Here is a 20,447-nt window from a genome sequence, read left to right as displayed (position 1 = left end):
GTGTATTTTGAAAATAGACTTCGAGAGATGATACCAAAATCTATGGACACTACAGATTAACAACTAAATGTAGAAAGCCGTCAAGTATCATAGTTTGTGAGACCAAGGTGTGTTTTCTCCTCATGCTATTGCCAAAAAACCCTGAATGAAGCAAATTTAAGATTCAGTTACAAATGAAGCCACCCACACCTGACTTAGTGACTAGAACTGTCAGCTGCTTCTTGGTCCACGTTCAGCATCCAGTGGATTCAGTTCAACAGTAGAATATCCTTGATTGTATTGTTCAGATGGGAAGGAGTCAGAATTTCTTGAGGAAAGTATGACTACTTGAGAGTACGCTGAAAGTCTGTGTCTGAGCTTGCAAGTGTGAAGTAACTGAAGATCTGAAATAGTTAAGTGCCATAGGGAACCTTTCCACTGTTTTTAAGTAAGACTTGATTTTTAAAAATGTGTGTGTGTGTGTGTGTGTGTGTGTGTGTGTGTGTGCATGCACGCGTATGAGTATATGCATTGAGGCAGAGGATATTTAGGGACAAATTTCAAACATATTTTACTAATTGTTTTAAAAACATTTGTTTTATGTGATAAATTTTACCCTAGGAAAGGTAGTTTCAATAGATTTTTTTCTCTTTTGTACTAGGAAAATAGGGACATTTTCTATGCAATAAAACATTCATTACAGAAAAAAAGTCATGTAAATAGAGCATATAGGATATTAATATTATCAAATGAAAGAAAAAGCTTACAAAAGAGAATGAATTAACTATAACTCCAAGGATTTCTAAAGACAGGCAACAATTTACTATCTTCCTATGTACATAAAAAGCACTTAAATGTAAATTTAAACATTTAGATTTACCGTATAGTCCCACATTGTTGCTCCTCCAAATGTAGACAATATAAAGATGATCACTAAAGCTACCTGAATCTCAGTTACATCCACTCTACAGAAGAAGAACAAAGAGCAGGTAAGTGTCTGTAAACAAAGTTCTTGAACATGAACTGAGTTATCACACGCTCTATGGCACAGATGCAAAGAAATCATATAGACCTGGTTGGTTTTGAGTTTTTACGCCCATCACTAAATTCTGTATCAGCTGACTGTGCTAGGTAGAAAAGAACATTTGTTCTCACACAGGTAAATACCAGTATAGGTAGACAAAAATTACCGTATAACATGTATCAGATTGCAAGAAGTTACTGAAACTACACAAATAAGAGACTTATTCTCTACTTGATGTACTTGTGTGGTTTGAACTTTTCAAAAGAAGTGTTATTCTTAAAAATCACAAAAGACTCATAAAATACATAAATAATCATTATGACTTAAGGAAAATTATTATTATTGTTATTATTGGTAAGCATGACACATAAGTGCAGGAGCATGTGGAGGTCATAGGACCACCTTAGGTGCTGGGCCTCACCTTGCATCCTGTTGGAAACCAGTCTCTCTGGTATCTGCTGCTGCACATGCCAGGCTAGAGAGCCTGCAGGTTTCTGGGGTTCTCCTCTCTTCACCTCCCATCTAGCGATGGAAGCACTGTGACTACAGACAGCTGCTGCTGTGCCTGGCTTGATGTGGGACCTGGGATTTGAACTCACACACTCATACTTGCGAAACAAGCCCTTTACCCACCGAGCCATGTCCCCAGTCCTAAGGCAAATTCTTCCTCCTCCTCCTCTTCTTCTTGGTGATCAGGGTTCACTTTTTTAATTACATTTTTAATCCAATTATTTAATGTGGTGTGTGTGTGTGTGTGTGTGTGTGTGTGTGTGTGTGTGTGTAGTGTAGTGTAGTGTAGTGTATGCTTGTATGTATGTGCCATGGAAATCAGAAAACAACCTGAGGAAGTCGCTTCTGTCTACCATGTATGTCCCAGAAATCAAACCCAGGTTATCAGGTTTGGCAGCAATCACCTTTATCCACTAAGCCATCTTGTCTGTCCCAGTTTTTAAAATTTATTTTATTTTATGTGTACGGGTATTTTGCCTTCATAATATGCACCTTATGTTTGCCTTGTGCCCATGAAGGCCAGAAGAGAGTGTCAGGTCCCTTGGAAGTAGAGTTACAAATGGTTGTGAACTGCCAAGCAGGTGCTGGAAACCAACCTGAGTCCTCTGGAAGAGCAGCCAGTGCTCTTAACTGCTGAACCATCTCTCCAGCCCCACCTAAGAAAAACTCTTATACCTTTCAGTTAATTTCACTTATGAAGTAGAGAGAATTCTAACAGCTTTCCTTATTAAGTTACCAATGCCATAGCTTTTTGGTTTCTACAGACATATTTTTGCCTCATATATAGACTGTTTCAATTTCTCTCAAGCAAAGGCACTAGTCAAGCAACATGAGTCCCTCTGGGATATGCTCCAAACTGTAGGACCCTCTCTGCTCTCAGGAAGAAGTTCAGGGACTGAAAAACTAGGCTACACTGGTAATTTCTCCCTCTCTGCAGATGCGCTCTTTAACTTACTGGAGTCTAGCCTTTGGCCCCATTACTCTACTGAAGCTGTTTAAACAAATGGGTTGTTTTTCCAGTGTGGGGGACTGAATCCACGTCCTTACACACGCTAGGCACTGAGCTACATCCCCAAGTGACTTTCGATTACTCAACGATTCAATTTTAGCAATTATCTTACATAACCTGTTTACAATATTTAAGATGAAACTCATTCTCTCCTTTTTGAAATGCTTTGCTGGATTCTGATTCTGTGTTCTGCTGTGACATTTTGATCTTGCTAGGTCTCTTCTCAGGCTCCCTTCTAGAACTCAGCTTCTCAACTATGGTTGCAAACCCACATGGGGCTGCTGAAAAAAATCGGCAATAGCATAAAGCTTATGGAAGTTCTGCAACAAATAATTCAAAATCAACAAGTGACAACTCTCGGGTATTTCTGCTGTGCTCACCCAGGGTGCCTCACTGAAGCCTTGGTTCTGAACCCCAACATGCACACATGGCGCTGCACATGCCACATGGTGCTAACAGACACCGCCTGAATGCCTTGTTCAGATTCAAAACTTCTGTACATTATAAATCGCAGTACTTTTTATTGCACATAGGATGTTTCCTGCTTTTATAGGAACACAAGCAGTTTAATTACGAAAAATAGGCAATACTTTGTTCTAATCATGTCTCAGCATGTAAGTATCAAATCAATGACTGTGTTGTGTTGGAATATATGACTTTAAACATTTCTGTTTGAATTACTGACTTGAGTCTCTCAAAAGGGCATTAGATGAAGCTTGTCTTAGGATTATGAAAGAATTTTCAGTTGTCTTAGTCAATTTTCTATTGCTGTAAAGAGACACCATATCATAGCAAATCTTATAAAGAAAAACATTTAATTGGGGCTGGCTTACGTTTCAGAGGTTTAGTCCATTATCATCTTAGTGGGAAGCATGGCAAGTACATAGGCAGACCCAGTGCTGGAGAGGGCAGGAGGTGAGAGTTCGACATCTGGATTGGCAGGCAGCAGCAAGAGAGAAACACTGGGCCTGACTTGAGCATCTGAAACCCCAAAACCCGCACCCAGTGACACACTTCCTCCAAAGAGGCCACACCTACTCCAACAAGGCCACACCTCCTTCTAATTCCTTCAAACAGTGCCACTCCCTGGTGACCAAACATTCAAATCTATAAGCCTATGGGGGTATTCTTATTCAAACCACCATAATCCACTCCTGACCCCCACAGGCTTGTAGTCATCAGAATCCAAAAATGCATTCAAGTTCAACTCCAAAAGTCCCTATAGTCTGTATAGTCTCAACGCAGTTTAAAAGTCCAAAGTTCAAAGTCTCTTCTGAGACTCATGACAATCTCTTAACTGTAATCCCCTATAAAATTAAAATAAAAAAGCAGATCACATACTTCCAACATACAATGGCACAGGATATACATTACCATTTCACAAAGGAGGAAAGGGAACAAGCAGAAATACTGAACCAAAGCAACACCTAAAACTAGCTGGGCAAACTCTGCATCTCCATGTCTGATGTCAAAATGCTTTTCAGATCTCCAACTCCTTTCAGCTTTATTGACTGAACTGGTTCCACTCCCTGTTAGCAGCTCTCCTTGGCAAGTATCCAACAACTCTGGCATCTTCAACATCTTGGGGTCTCCAATATAATTACAATTCAGGCTCCACCTTCAGAGATTTCATGCAATGGCCTCTCTGAGCCTCCACACAGAAACACCTCTAGTCTCAGCAGCTTTCCTTAGCTACGGAAGAAGATTCTACAACCCCTTTCTTGTATCCTTGACTCTAAAGCCAGGACCAAGTGGCTGAAGCTGTCAAGTTCTGCTTCCTGGGGCTGGAACATGGCCCTTAGTTCAACTGACATCGATGGTTTCCTTCACTGCCTAAACTTGGCTGTCCTGAAACTGGATCTGTAAATCACGCTGGCACTGAGATCCACCTGTCTCTGCCTCCCCAGTGCTGGGATTAAGACTTGTACCACCATGACTGGCCCTAAGCTTTTTTTTTTTTTTTAATTTCTTTCCACAAGTTGGAAACTTAGCTGGGTGAGGTCTTGCCCTGAAATCAGCAATCCCTTTATTCCATTTAGCATCAGACATTTCTTCAAATGTTTTATCTCCTTGAGCACTGAACTTATCTCTACTGTACTTCCTGGTGCCCCTTCTCAAACTGTGCATCTTATATTTTTCCTTGCTCAGCTTGCTCCTTTTTGTTATAGATTTGCATAAGAATGACCACTAAAAACTAAGCAACATAGTCAATACTAGGCTGTTTTGAAATCCCTGCCAATGCCATTAATCCAAAACACTTCAATTTAGCCTCAGGTAGACTCTTCAGACATGGGCAAAAAGCAGCCACATTCTTCACCAAAACATCACAAGAACGATCTCTACGCCACTTATTAATATTCTTCTCTGAAACCTCTTTGGCCAGGCCATTATAATCTACATTGTTCTCAGCACCATGGTCTTCCCTGGTCCTACTAATACAGTCCATTAAGTCGCACTTAAAGCATTCAGCTGCTTTCCTAATCCAAACTCCCAAAGTCCACCATTCCACCAACAAGCAACATGTTCAGGCCTGTCACAACAACACCCCACTACTGGTAGCAACTTCTGTATTAGCCAATGGTCTGTTACTATGAAGAGACACCATGACCAGGGCAAGTTTTACAAAGGAAAACACTTAATTGGGGCTGGCTTACAGGTTCAGAGGTTTAGTCCATTATCATAATGGCAGGTCATGGCAGCATGCAGGCAGACATGGTGCTGGAGAGGTAGCTGTGAGTTTTACATTCAGATCAGGAGGCAACAGCAAGAGAAAGAGACACTGGGCCTGGCTTGAGCATTTGAAACCCAAATGTCTACCCCCTAGTGAAACACTTCCTCCAACACGGTCACACCTCCTAATCTCTTCAAACAGTGCCACTCCTTGATGACCAAGCATTCCAATTTGAGAGCCTTAGGAGGCTACTGTTACTCAAACCAGCACACCAGTCATTTGTATATGGCCTTAAATCTACTTCTGGCATTTTGTATTATGTATTTATGTAAAATGGCAAAAACAACAACAACAAAAAAAAAACAAATAAATGATTGACTCTGAAAATGTTTAAGATGTTCTATGTCCTCCAATATCAAATATTCAGTCAAGATTTATTCTTTAGGTAAAAATAAATGAGCACATCTAACTCATTAGAATGCTAATCTGCTTTTGTCTTTATTGTTTTACTTTATGTCTGGGTGTCTTGTCTGCACACGTGTGTCTGTGCACCACTTGCATGCCTGGTGCCTGTGGAGGGCGCTGATCCCCTGGAACTGGAGTTACAGATAGCTATGAGTTGTCATGGGAGCCAAACCCAGGTCTGAGCCATCTCTCCAATCCCATTGCTTTTGTCTTCAATAAATCATAAATTTTTATGTAGCTGTTTTATAATAAAATTTCTTATGATTTGTTACCAGACAATGTTTGAGTACCCATTTTATAAGCCTATATATATATCCATATTACACATAGTCATTTCTCAGAAATAAAGGGGTTACGAGTAGAAAAATAGCTTAAGCAGTCTGTTCTAGAGCATTCTTCATTCATATCTTAAAACACTAGTTCCAGAATTTTATTTGCAATTTTATATCTTCTGAACAATTTTATCTCTACTTAAGGCTATCATCTTACATGCTAAATCTGTATCTCCAATCTGCATCTTTTTCCCCTGAATTCCAAATTTTTATATCCCTCTACCTACTTTACATCTCTGCTTAGATACGAGAGGAATAATAATTTCTTAGCAAATATAATAAATGTAGGGATTAAGTTTTAAAAAATGATATGGAAGAAAATTTCTCAACTATGTTATTTGGGGTGCAATTAAAAGAATAAAAGGACTTACTCTTAACACACAAAAGAAAAATGTGAATAATAACATTCAGTATTTGCAACATGAACGGCAAGCAAACCCAAACTTCCAGACTACCTGGAGAAATGGCTGCAAAGGTAAACTCACTAAGAAGGAGAAATACTAACGTTTGCTAAAGACCCCATGTGTTATACAACCTATAAATTATTTCATGCTGTTCTTTTGTTTTGAGTGTTTTCTTTGTATTGGAACAGTTGACTATCCTAGAAAAATGACCTTGGCGTCAACACTCTTACATACAGCACTTATGACTCATTATCAGTGTGGCAATATTTCAATAACAATAATAGAATTATATGTGACCTATCCATAACTCTTAAGGGTTTTAACTAGTGACCAAAAGCAGCTAGCGAAGTGGGTAGACATTATAGAATGAACTTTCGTTAGATGGAAGTAAAGAGCATATATGAGAACTGAACTTCACCACGAGTTTTTAATTAAAATTATGTTGCCCCAGGCATCTTCTCACATCTGCTCCCCAGCCCTGAGAAGCCCGGCACTGCCACCATGCCCGGCGTTTTACTGGGTGGCTTCTGGAGGATGAACTCAGGTCCTCCTGTTTACACGACAAGCACTTTACCAACTGAGACACATCTCCAATGCTACTATAATTCTCGAGACCAGAAAAAAAAAATCTGCGGGCGGTGGTGGCGCACGCCTTTAATCCCAGCACTCGGGAGGCAGAGCCAGGCGAATCTCTGTGAGTTCGAGGCCAGCCTGGTCTCCAGAGCGAGTTCCAGGAAAGGAGCAAAGCTACACAGAGAAACCCTGTCTCGAGAAACCAAAAAAAAAAAAAAACAAAAAATATTGACAAAATTATGAAGTTTATGAGAAGAGACGGAGTGAAATCAGCAAATCCTCAAGAGACAGAGCAGCATTTGTCTGCACTCTTCTCTGGTGTCTCAGGAGGAGCCTCTCAAGCCATATGTAATGGGCAATGTGCAGCTCTAGCATCTATAGGGTATGTTCTCACGTGAGCTCACCAGTCTCCCACAGCTGAGTCTCTAGATCATCTGTTGTTGGTGACTGTAATCAAGGGGGTCCCTCTATCTGGGCAGATGATAATTTAACCAAAAAAAAAAAAAAAATCATCCTTATCTGGGCATGGTGGCACATCCTTTAATCCCAGGACTTAGTAGAGGCAATTGGATCTCTATGAGTGTGAGGCCAGCTTGATCCACATAGTTAATTCCAGGCCAGTCAGAGTTACATATAAAACCATATCGAAGGAATTTTTTTGTTTTGTTTAAAATTCCTTAAACTCAGCAACAACAACAATCCTTCCATTCAACATCATATTATTTTATGGCCAAATAGTATTTAGATTTAGGTACTATATATTGTTTGGGTATTTATTTTATTTTACTCTATCCTAACTTTGAACTAGGAAGTCTGAGAAAGTTAGAAGAAGAAAAAAATGTTGTCAAATAATGCAACTATAACACGCAGGATACCAGACAGCTCTGTGTGTAGCACAGATGGACATTCCAATAAATTAGAAGAGTCTTTTGTTTTGTTTTGTTTTGTTTTTTCGAGACAGGGTTTCTCTGTGTAGTTTTGGTGCCTGTCCTGGACATTGCTCTGCAGACCAGGCTGGCCTCGAACTCAAAGACCCATCTGGCTCTGCCTCCCGAGTGCTGGGATTAAAGGCATGCACCACTACTGCCCAGCCAATTAGAAGAGTTTTAATTACTGAACAGAGCTTGTCTTCTTTAAGGTGAGCAGATGCCACTGAAGATTATAAAAATGAATTTGGTTGCATTTTAAAATGTAGAACTTAAGAAAATGCTTACCTTCCAAATCTCAGCACCCCTGAGACATAAGTCTGCCAATGAGCACAGTAAAACATGAACATCCCGATAAAGGAGCAGAAAAACAACAAATCAGGATGTGTTCCCAGGCGGACAGCAACCGCAGCTCCAATGGCCATAAATACTGAAAAACAAAGTTTATAATCTCAGCACTTGGAGGCAGAGCAGACAGATCTCTGTGAGTTCAAGGCCAGCCTGGTCTACAGAGTGAGATCCAGGACAGCCAGGGATACACAGAGAGACAACCCTGTCTTGAGACACCAAAATAAATAAAGAAAACCAAGTATGGTGCTTTGAAAGAAAATGGTCTCCAAAGGGAGTGGCACTATTAGAGGGTGTGGCTTTGTTGGAGTGGGTGTGGCCTTATTGCAGGAAGTGTGTGGAGGTCTCATAGATGCTCAAGCATGCCCAGTGTGCCAGACCACGTCCTGTTGCCTGTGGGATCAAGATCTAGTTCCCTCTCCACTCTTAGTTCCTTCTCCAGTACCATGTCTGCCTGCATGACACTGGACTAAACCTCTGAAATCGTAAGCTAGCCTTTAAATGTTTTTCTTTTATAAGAGTTGCCGTGGTCATAGTGTCTCTTCACAGAAATGAAAACCCTAAGTAAGACACCAAATATTGAGGTATCTTGTTTAGAAATACAGGGGTTTTTTGTTGTTGTTGTTGTTGTTGTTTTGGTTTTTTCGAGACAGGGTTTCTGTGTGTAGCTTTGTGCCTTTCCTGGATCTCGCACTGTAGACCAGGCTGGCCTCGAACTCACAAAGATCCACCTGCCTCTGCCTCCCAAGTGCTGGGATTAAAGGTGTGCGCCACCACCGCCCAGCAGAAATACAGTTTTAAGGGACATAATCCTGGTATTAAAATATAATGAATGCACTTCAAACAATGAATCCTTTTTTTATGATGTAAAATTGAGTACTGTTTGTTTTTGTGATCTACATATGGGGGATACAGAAATGCTTAAGAAAAGGACAGCAGTTCAAGACTAGCATGAACAACTTAGTGAGACCCTGTGTCAAAACAAGAAGTAAAATGGACCTGGGGATGTAGCTCAGTGGTAGACCACTTGTCTAGCAAGCAGAGGACCCCAGTTTCAAGCCTCAGTATCAAAACAAACAACAGTAAAATACATGCAAGGGTAGGTGCTTAAGTGAGGAAGCTGTATTTCTGGGATCCTGGATAGTAGTTCACTTTATAGGCAAACTTTTATGGGGCGGGTGGGATTATTCCTCAATTAAGGAGAACAAAAAGGAGGGAATTCCAGGAATGAGCTGTGATTTTCTAGGGTTACTTGCCTTTCCTGTCATTAGATGGCATTTTCAGAACGTATCATAGCATCAGATTTATGACAGAAACAGGAAATTTTGCAAGACTACTGATATGGAGATGGAATTACACTGAAGCAGAGGGCATCCAGGGGTCATCTAGGGGTCATCTTGGTCCTTGGTTTGGGGAGCAGCTCTGGGGTTGTATCAGCCACTATGAAGACACCATGCAATTGCCTCCTCACTCTCTGCCTATACAGCCCACTTCATCTCCCCTCAAGAGACTGTCTTTTTAACCTTAAGAGGTTGAAGAGATCCATTCTCGATAACTACCTCCAGCTGACACTGGGCTGTGACCCCTGCATACTAAGAGAAAGGAGGGTTTTAGCCATCTGACCCAGGGGAGCTGGAGGCTCTGTGCGTAAGGGTGAGCTGGAAACCTCACACGGTCATTTTAGCACAAAATGAACTTATGAACATCCTTTTAAAACACACTGGGCAAAACTGTTCCCAAATATATACCCCAGAAAAACACTGACAACTCAAATAGCTCAGATCACTGAGGTTTTTATGTTGTCATTGAAAAGCAAATCATTACTTTGTTTTTTTTTTTTTAATACCCTATTTAAAAAAAAGAAAAAGAAAAGCAAATTACAGAAAAAAAAATCAAAACTCCACGAATTTACCTGTGGAAAGAGAGTCACAGCCATGATCAAACAGTTCTCCTAAAGGAGAACAAGAGTTTGTCCTTCTGGCTTGCTTCCCATCAATGGCATCCAGTGACTGGTAGATAAAGAGTCCCAGGGCACATAAAAAGTAAGTCCAGTATGGTGCCTACAAAGAAATACGAAAAAGAGTGACAAGTGAGCTTCTGTATGAAAACATGAAGTTAAGTAGCTGAGCAGCTTTAGACTCCAACCTACATTGGCTCCATGGCTCTTGTAATACTCCTGTACGATTAAGCTGCAAGTGTCTGACATTTTTCAGAAAATCTCTGCTGTAAGTAAGACCTTCAAGGCAAACTGCAGACTGGTCTGTGTCCATTCATGACTGAGATCAGAGACTGGATTCGCTCCATCACCCATGGCAAGCAACCCGAGATCTGCTGTGGAATATTACTTTAACTAGGCAAAGACGTGTTACATTTGTTTATGCTGTATTTGTTTAATTAGATAAAGATGTGTTGCTGTTCTTGCCTGCCTAAGGCACCTGACTGGTCTAATAAAAAGCTGAACGGCCAATAGCTAGGCAGTAGAGGGATAGGCAGGCTGGTGGGCACAGAGAATAAGCAGAAGGAGGGAGAGAGAGAGATTAGGGGGCAGGGGATATGCCCACGACCAGCCAGCCACATGGAGTAGGACATACGGAATGAAAGAACGGTAGAAAGCCCTGATGTAAAATGTAGATGAAGAGAAACAGGTTTATTTATATAAATGGCTGCTGCCCAGCTGGGACCAAGTGGGACCGAGAAGCTTCAGTCTACAATTGGTGCCCAAACGTTTGGCAAGGATTTCCACATAAAACCTGAGAGCTTAAAAAAAAAAAGGTCCTAGAATGGAGCCAAGAGCAGCTTCCTAGTTCATACCACTCATCACGGGCCATGGTACAGAGATGCATCCCCTGGCTGCTACAGGCTTCAGCAGCAACATGGGGACTCCCATGGTCTCTCATGGGCCACGATACAAAGAGGCTTCTCCCAGCTGCTGCCTGCGGGCTTAGGAGCACAGCTATGGGCTTAAAACCACAGACAAGCTACTTAATACTGCTTCCCAGAATTGGGGAAGTAAGCGTGACTTGTTGGTACCTGCACCATGTTGAAAAGCCAAGAGCCAGCAGCCAGGGCTGCTGCTTTGGTCCTAGCTACACAGCTTAGTTTAAAAACTCTCCTGGTCAGAAAAGGATTAAAGATATACAATAAAACAGATTCAAATGGAAAAAAAAAAACTCTTAATGGGATATAAGATGTTTAAAAATATACATAGGCTTGGGAGAGAAAAAAAAGGATAAAGTCCTTAAAAAAGAAATAGAGTGAAAAAAAGCCACAAAAAGATGGAAAATACACAGAGTCTACATACTATATACTATTGTGTTGTCTTTCAGATTTTTAACTGCTTAGAGATATTTGATTATAAAGGCTGCTAGATGAAACCAATCTATATATTTTAGAAATATCTTGATTACAAGGTTTAAGTCAGAAGATATGTTGCTTTGGAAAAGAGGTTCTGCTTTTGTTTCCACAGAAGATGAGAAGCTGTGGGTTCCTTCCAGGTTAATATGGTTCCATCAAGGAAGACCCCTGAGAGGTCTCCAATGGGAGCGATGGCCCAGGTGATCCGACATCCAGAACAGCTTCAAGGCAACTGGCTGAGATGATGCAGCCTCACAGACTACTAAAGCCAAGATTTAACCATAATTCTAAAATTTCTCAGGATCCCCATAAGATTGCCAGTGCCCCCAATCAGCAGGAGGTAGTATGAAAAGCTATACCCAAATTCCCAAAATATTGCTTATGAAATGTTGGTTTTCATTTAAAGGGAGTTAATTATAAATAGTTAATGGTCATAGTCAATCTCTTTTTAAAGAAAAAGGGGAGATATGATATAGAAATTATTTTTAAAAAAGGTAGATTATTGAATCTACTTTAAAAACAACTGTTAATCTCAAAATACTTTATATTGGTATGGATTTTGGGTTATGGATACAAATTTAAGGTCAATTTTGTTACACTATATGTTTATTCCTACTCTTGTTTAAGGTATTATGTATATGCAGTTCATTTAAAAATGTAATATATAATTTAAAAATATAATTAATAGTCATCTATAATAGTCAAACTTACAGCCATATTCATTAGGTTTTCTAGTTATACAAAGATATAGTTCAGATAGATAGGCAATCTTCAAACACTTCAGAGACCTACAGAATATGACATTTAAAATGTTTTAAGAACTTAAACTTTTCTAGACAGTGAGACATGTCTGCTCCTAGCAGCACCAATTACTTCAAAGAGGATGATGGCCATCAAAGAAACTCATTTTTGAGTTTGATTACAATGTGGAAAAGGCTAGCCATTGGGGCAAGACACCGCTCTTGCCTGGACTGCTTGACAATATACTGTATAAACTGGACATGCGGGACCCCTAGGAAGGTGACCACTGAACCTTGCCAAAACAAGGTGAGATGGCCCTTCAGGTTCCTGCTTCACAGAAAAAACTGCCAGATATTCTGCAGGACCCAGAGAAAAATGGTTGATGAACTTTGCCAATAGGCAAAACAGTCCTTCAAATTTTTTGCTTCACTGCAAAGTCTGCCAGAGACTCTAGGCCTGTAGGCTGAAGATGGATGCTCCAACATTACAGAGGATCTTTGGGTGACTGTCCGGGCAGCCAGATGTCTCTGTCATTTCTAGGATTTTGGAAGTTGCTTACAATGCACTTCCTGTTTACTCAGGTAATATTATATCCTTCTGGGGTCTTTGATGGAGTTGAAGGCTACATAGTTATAATTATAGTTTTCCTTGGTTATGATAAAAGGTAAATTAGAAATAAAACTTTAGACTTACAAAAATAGGATAGATGATATTTTAATTTTGCCAAACACAAATAGACTAGATATTGTAACTGTAATTCTTACTTGATAACTGTCTTGTTATATGTAATTTTACTATGTTGAAGTTAAAGCCTTCCTTTTTGATTAGACAGAAAAGGGAAAGTGCTGTGGGATGGTCCTTCTGTTTCCTGTGAATATGTGTTGCTACCATTGGATAATAAAGAAGCTGTTTTGGCCTATGGTAAGACAGGATGCAGCCAGGTAGGAAACCAAAAAGAGATACAGGGCGAAGAAAGGCGGAGTCGGAGGAGATGCTGTGAGCCTCTGGGGGAGCAAGATACAAGAGAACACAGGTAAAGCCATGAGACATGGTGATACACAGATTAATAAAAATCGGCTAATTTAAGATGGAAGAGCTAGCTAGCAAGAAGCCTGAGCCACAGACCAAACAGTTTGTAATTAATATTAAGCCTCTGACTGGTTATTTGGATACCAGCGGACGGGAAAGATTTATCCAGCTACAAATTTAAGTTATAAGAGCTGGTGGGTCAAGCATAAGCTAAGGCCGAGCATTTGTAACTAATAATGTCTCTGTGTCATGATTTGGGAGCTGGTTGGTGGCCCAAAGAAAGCCTGCTACAGAGATCCTTGAGAGAGGAAACAAAGAGGCAAATCCCTTGGCTGTTCCAGCTGACTGTAGTTTCCAGGCCACAGCGCAGGAATGGGAACAGAACCCAGGAGTTGAGAAAGGTCAAGGCAGCAAGTATGTGCACAGCAGAGTGACAGAGGAGGCAGCTGTACAGAGAGGGACAGGGTTATGAAAGGCTACCTCTGAGTCACTGGCTAAGAACTGACCTGCGCCTGAGTGGGACAAGATTATTAACCAAGGCCAGGGAAAGCCTAAGTCCCAGGAAGTGAAGGTCAAACAATTCTCAGATCTCCCATGGAGCTGGGGAGAAGCCACATTCCCATCAGGTCCAGCAGGAAGACCTTGTGACATGTGGGACAAAGAACAGTTCTTAGAAGTGTACTACTCTGGAGCCATCAAAATCGGTCCTGGACCAGTGATTTAACAGACATCTCTAACAAAACCTAACACACAGCGTCTAAAGGATCCAATGAATTCTCCATAACTTGAGTACATCTGAGGGGAAAAAAATCTAGCACCCCAAAATACAAATCCATAAGGTTTGGCATCCAATCAAAAATTATAAAGAAGCAGAAGAATAAGACAAAGAGGAATAAAATCAATTAACAATTATATTCAAGAATATTAGAATAGGAACAGCAGACCAGAACATTAGGTAGTTATTACAAATACGCTTCATATTTCTAAAAGAGTAGAGAAAATTTACAAAAGGAAAAATGGAAGAAAAGACTCAGAGAAACTTCTAGATAGGAACAGTATACGCACTCTGTAAAACACATTGGGTGTGATGATTTTACATTAGATACTCAGGGTCAGTGAACTGGCAGGTGACTAAATGAAAACTGTGCAGAAGTGTACAGGAAAAGAGACTAAAAAGTAACCGTGAACTCGGGCACAGACTCGCCTCTGGAGCAATAGAAAAGCACACTATGTGTGTGTGTCTCAGAAAGAATAGACAGGAGAGTCATAAAAGTGACAGAAAACAATGACTGAATATTTCCAAATTTTATGTAATCTATAAACCTACATATCTAAGAACCCCAACAGAATAAAACAGTTTTAAAACCAACCAAGATGCTAGGTTGGGGGTGCATGCCTGTAATCCAGCACTCAAGATGACAAGACTGGAGGGTCATGAGTTCAAGATTCATAGCAAGCTCTAGGCTAGCCTAGGTTATATAGGCAGCCTCTATTTCACTCCCTTACACACACACACACACACACACACACACACACACTCACTCTATCAAGGCAAATAAAAGTAATAATGATAATAATAATAACGCACAATGATAAAATCACTTAAAAAGCCAAAGAAAAAGACACATTACATACAGTGGCAGATATACACATGGCAGAGGAAAGAATCATCATTTTTGAAGCTAGAGCAACAGAAAATATCCAGTTCAAATATCAGAGAAGAGACTTTGTAATACTCACTCCTCTGCACTTCATAAATGCATCTCTTTCTCAGAGACTGGGACTAGGGTGAGCTCATCCCTTCAGATGAAGGGAAGGAGGATTATGTTGGCTGGTGGTTTGGAAGGTTCAGACCATGGTTACTTGGTTCCACGGTTTCTGGGCTAACGTGGGGGGTGGGGGCGGGGGGCAGAACACCACCAGCAGGGAGCATGTGGTGGACCAAAGCAGTTTCCCTTATATAGATAGGAGGCAGATAGAGAGGAAGTATTCCGGACAGCACGTAACCTTCATACCCTGGCCTACTTCTTCCAATTAGCCTCACTCTCCCACAGTCCACGGAGCCAGGAGTCATCAACGGTTAATGCATCATGAAGGTAGACCTCACGATCCAATCCCTTCTCAAAAGCCCACCAGCTGGCCACCAAGCCCCCTCAAGCCTTCAGGGTAAGTTTTTAGATTCAAGTCATATTTAGCCAGTCCAGAACTGTACACTTAGAAGAGGCAAGAAGGCAAAATCGTTAAAGAATTGGGATCTTAAAATTAGGTTTGTGTTTGATTTCTTGGCTCTGCCGTGTAATAACCATGTGACCTTGGGCAAGTCATGTGACCCCTGATTTTTTTTTTCTTTTTGAGACAAGATTCTACTGTGTAGCCCAGGCTGGCCTTGAACTCACTAGTGATCCTCCTGCCTCTGCCTCCCAAGTGCTAGGTCTGCAGGTGTGAACCCCTAAGATAATCCTGTTTTACCAAACAGGTGAATAATAGAGTTTTAGCTGATGAAAAAACTGTTACACTGCTCTTTACACATACCCTGGCACATAGTAAGCACTTAACAAAGTTAGCCAGTATCATCGTTTGCCTATTTTTTGTGGCATGCCGGGCGGTGGTGGCGCACGCCTTTAATCCCAGCACTCGGGAGGCAGAGCCAGGCGGATCTCTGTGAGTTCGAGGCCAGCCTGGACTACCAAGTGAGTCCCAGGAAAGGCGCAAAGCTACATAGAGAAACCCTGTCTCAAAAAACCAAAAACCAAAAAAAAAAAAAAAAAGAAAAGAAAAAAAAAGAAAGTATTTTTTGTGGCAAATATACTTTTAAAATATCAACCTGTGCATGGTTTATGGTGATTCTATAAATACCCAGTCAACCCAAAAACCTACCCTTCAATCTTCCTAAGTAGACAGAACTTTGCTCTGGATAAATTTAAATATTCATAATGTGTTAATATTAGCTGTCCAACACTAATGAGCATTGGTGTTGGTGTTTCGTTTTTATGTTTCTAGGCGGTCTCTGTTTTAAGATTGGGTCTCTCTACATCCCTGACTGACCTGGGTATGCACAAGCTGACGTTGAAAGTGCTGTACTGAGAATTATTTAAAAGGATTCTAAGTCACTTTTACCGAAAAGAAAAGCAGCGGAAGTGAGAGTATGTTTAAAAGGGCAGTAACCCGAGTGGTAAGTGATAAACGCACCCTGAGCATTTATCACTTAGTCCTGAGCAGTCACACGTAGTCCTGATCAGTGCGCTGTCAAGCCGTGAGGCAGGGAAGAGGAGAAAAAACAACTGAAAAATCATCCTGATTGCATAAAAATGAGAGAGAAAAACCCTTCTGCAATTAAAAAAAAATCTCGGAAGGTTTCACAAAGAATGACTCTGCTAATCAGTAACAGTTAGTTCTCCACTAAAAGAAAGAAGCCATGTCTTCAAGTTGTATCGCAAATGCACAGAAAACTGGAAGTTGGGGTTCAAACTCCTAAGATGACATACAGCAACATTTTTCTTGTTACCTTCTATTTTCCTCAATTATTGACTCTTCCCCCAAACGACAGGCTTCTGGCAATAAATTCTCTCTCAGGGGCCCACCACAGAAAAAGCCCTGTAGAGCAGTGGGCATTTGGGAAACTTTACCACTTCTAGTCACCAGATTATGATTTTCAAGCTTGCTCAGTGCACTCTCGAGTTCTGCAGAAATAAGACACTAACGATTTTATGGACACACAAGTCAATGAAGCCGCTGCCTAGGCTGGAAGACACGCACTCAAGTCCGTATGCTCTCCAGGCACAAAGCGTCACTGGGTACAGGCTAGTCGGCTCTAACTTAATTATCACGATTTGTTTCCTTTGAAAACATCTCGGAACAGCAATGAAAACCATAAATCTTCACTTCCATATTAAAGAACAAGGGAGCCGGGGGGAGGGGCAGGACTGCAGGGGGGGGGGGGTGTTCCTACTCACCTTCTTGCCATACCCACTTCCACCTGCTCCTTGGGTTTCCCCTCTCTAATCAAAGCTCTCCAGAGCTCCAAATATCTCCCCACTTCTTCTATCTCACAACGAATCTCAGGTTCTGGTCTGAACTAGGCAGAGTAAGCTGAGTGATGGCCGGGGCTGTCTTCAGGCCCGCTTCTACATTCCCTGTCCCCCCCAACAGTGACATCCCACATATGATTAGCTGCCACTAGTCACTCTACTCCACTTTAAAATACACCTTCTACAGAGGTTTGGTTCATATTTCACTCCCAGAGGACTTAAATTCGATTCCCAGCACCCATGTCAGGTGGCCCACAGTCACCAGGACCTCCAGCTCCAGGGGTTGGATGTCTCTGGCATTCACAGACATGCAGACATATGCAGAACACACACACACACACCTAAAAATAAAAAGAATTAAGATGTGAATTCACTATTTTATTTGAAGAAACGATAAGCTGAATGACTTATGTATTTTTTCCTTTGAATAAATTCAATCTTCATTAACTAGAGGAATTCAGAGCTCGGTTGTTTTAACTTACTGCTACCAAGTGTGAAATCACAAGGAAACTGTGCTGTGAAGAGAGTGTATCAGTAGAACAACACAAATACTCTCATTATGTAGTTTCTTAAATGTTTGTGTTTGAAATGCCATCAATCCTATGAACATGTGCCATACCGTGGTTGAAATGAGAATTAACTATCTAGGTTCTGGAAAAGCATTAAGACCAGACTGTTGAACTACAAACACTGAGCTCTTCTGTGTCTGAGGCATGCACTTTAAATCCTGTTCATGGTACAGACAAAGAGGAACCCATTAAAGTGAGAAAAGGCAAGGATGTCTGTCGTCCAGGCTTGCTCTCACTTCCTGAAGAAATGGACTCCTCTGTGGAACGTCCTCCATGAAGACAATTAATTCCTAACTGCTCAAATGATTTGACTTTTAATAAGGGCATACCACCTCTCATCAATACACAGCGGAGAGACAGAGAGACAGAGAGAGGAGAGAGAAGGGAGGGAGGAAGGGAGGGAGGGAGAAAAGGGAGAGAAGGGAGGGAGGGAGAAAAGGGAGAGAAGGGAGGGAGGGAGAGAAGGGAGGGAGGGAGAGAAGGGAGGGAGGGAGAGAAGGGAGGGAGGGAGGGAGGGAGAGGAGAGAGGAAGGGAGAGAAGGGAGGGAGGGAGAGAAGGGAGGGAGGGAGGGAGGGAGAGGAGAGAGGAAGGGAGGCAGGGAGGGAGGGAGAGAAGGAGGCGGTCCACCTATTCAGTTGTTGGGTGGTCAGCTGGCCAGGTGGGGGATGTTAAGGGGCTGTAAGGCCCTCCACAGCAGAAGACACAGAGCCTCTCCGGGTTGAGGCATGGCTTGTTTTAGAAGCCTACTGCTGGAGAAATGAGAAGACAGAAAGAGGAACTTCGGGAAACAAAAGGGATTTCCTAAGAATGGGGGCTGCAAAGCCTTGGCTGCAGAGTAACTGGATGATTGCTGCCACAGGTTGGGCATGGGACCAACCGGGCTGAGAGATGACAGCAGTAGATCCTCAAACAGGAGGTTCCAGAAGCTTCCACACTGTAAGATATGTCACAGCCTAAGGTACAGAGAAAAAAAGGTTCCAGGAGCCCAGACACACCCCCTTATCATAAACCTAAATCTACATTACAAAACACCACACTCATCTTAACCCAAGTCACATGGAGGGAAGTTAAACCCCAGAGATCTGAGGGCCAGCTTGTGTCAACTGCCTTTGTTAAAATTAACCCTGAGCCGGGAGAAGACCTGGAGAAAGATGCCGTACTAATCCTGGGTATCTTAAGTGAGTGAGGAACAGGGAGGAGAGGCAGGACTTAGATGCTCAACAGCGCATCTGCATCTGCTCACAGGACAAACCGCACTGGGCTTGCTGGACAACAGTCTTTGCCATCCTCTAAATCAAAGTGCTAGATTAGGTCAACTCCAAGACATGTTTCCACTCCAGATTGATGTAACGGGATCATATGCTGAGTTCCTGAAATCTGCTGTACACGACGCAAGAGCTAAATACCTAAATGATGGACACAGTGGACTGAGTTGTGTGGTGTAGCAAATTCCAAGACATCGTGACATCCAGGCAGTGACATGGTTACTGTCCTGGGCTGATAGCTCTCGGGTGAGAGAGAGCAGAAAGACACTAGAAAGTGTGTGGCTTGCCCCCGCCGGGAAGGGGAGTTGACGGGCAGACAAGATGGCTGTGGGGAGTAGCTACAGTTGTCCAGGGACTGCAGCCATTAAAGAGAAACCTCACACTCTTCCCTGGGACAGTAGAAAAGGTACCCGAGGGCAAACCGTATCCATACAGCCTCCAACTTGTGAAAACGCATGTTCATTTGAAAAGGAGGTCCTGAATCAGGAGAGTCAGCTGCTTTTCACCCTCAGACTCAAACACACAGAGCCATTCTAAGCCTTAATGTGTATAAACTCTTAGGTGTGCTGTTAACTGTTCTTTTCAAAATACATGAAATAAGTTTATCACTGTTCAGACACAAGTATCACCTGTGAGTTATCTAGCGTTATCTGGAAGAGTCAGTAATAGGGTAACAGTGACACCACAGGAGCTCTTTCCATAGTCTAGGTTCTTCCCTAAGCACTTCACATACAATAATCCACTTAATTCTCACGAGACAGTCATTATGTCTTTCTGTCCCTCCGTTCCTCCTTCTTTCTCTCTCTCTCTCTCTCTCTCTCTCTCTCTCTCTCTCTCTCTCTCTCTCTCTTTCTTTTTCCCATGTTTGGAGACTGAATGAGCAAGAAGTAAATTTCAATTTAGCTTCACTCTAAGTTTTCGGTCACCAGCAGGATGCAGTGATGCTTTGTCCTTCTGAAACCTCCTGAACCACACCTCCGCAGTTTCTCAGAATGGCCTCTTACACTGTTGACAACATTCTGGGGTTTCTCTAGGCCACACCTTCAAACTCTTCCACATTCCTCCCATAAACCAGCTCCAAAGGCCTGTGAGTCACATGGCCAAGCTCATCACAGAAACAGCCCCACTCCTTGGTACTGACTGTCTGTGTTTGTTAATTTTCTTGTTGCAGCAGAACATATGACAGAGACTCGGGGAAGAAGGCTTTGCTTTGGTTCAT

The 20,447-nt window shown here is 41.8% G+C and overlaps 1 protein-coding gene across 2 annotated transcripts in view; it reads right to left on the bottom strand.

The window, feature by feature from the left end:
• The window catches only part of Chpt1 (choline phosphotransferase 1), a 37,887-nt gene that overhangs the window by 7,891 nt on the left and 9,549 nt on the right, over nt 1-20,447 (bottom strand). For both annotated transcript variants that reach the window (XR_009375103.1, XM_059245522.1), the window contains exons 2-4: nt 10,154-10,301; nt 8,182-8,323; nt 860-944 (exon numbers count right to left, since the gene is read on the bottom strand). Coding sequence is in view for 1 of the 2 variants with exons in the window: in XM_059245522.1 (XP_059101505.1) it covers nt 860-944; nt 8,182-8,323; nt 10,154-10,301 (375 nt within the window). In the remaining variant the exon portion in view is untranslated. The remainder of the gene's footprint in view (nt 1-859; nt 945-8,181; nt 8,324-10,153; nt 10,302-20,447) is intronic.

The sequence above is a fragment of the Peromyscus eremicus genome, chromosome 18, assembly GCF_949786415.1.
Source record: "Peromyscus eremicus chromosome 18, PerEre_H2_v1, whole genome shotgun sequence".
Classification (NCBI taxonomy): Eukaryota; Metazoa; Chordata; class Mammalia; order Rodentia; family Cricetidae; genus Peromyscus; species Peromyscus eremicus.
The sequence above is the reverse complement of the archived record's forward strand: the minus strand, read 5'-3'. Positions and strand labels throughout refer to the sequence as shown.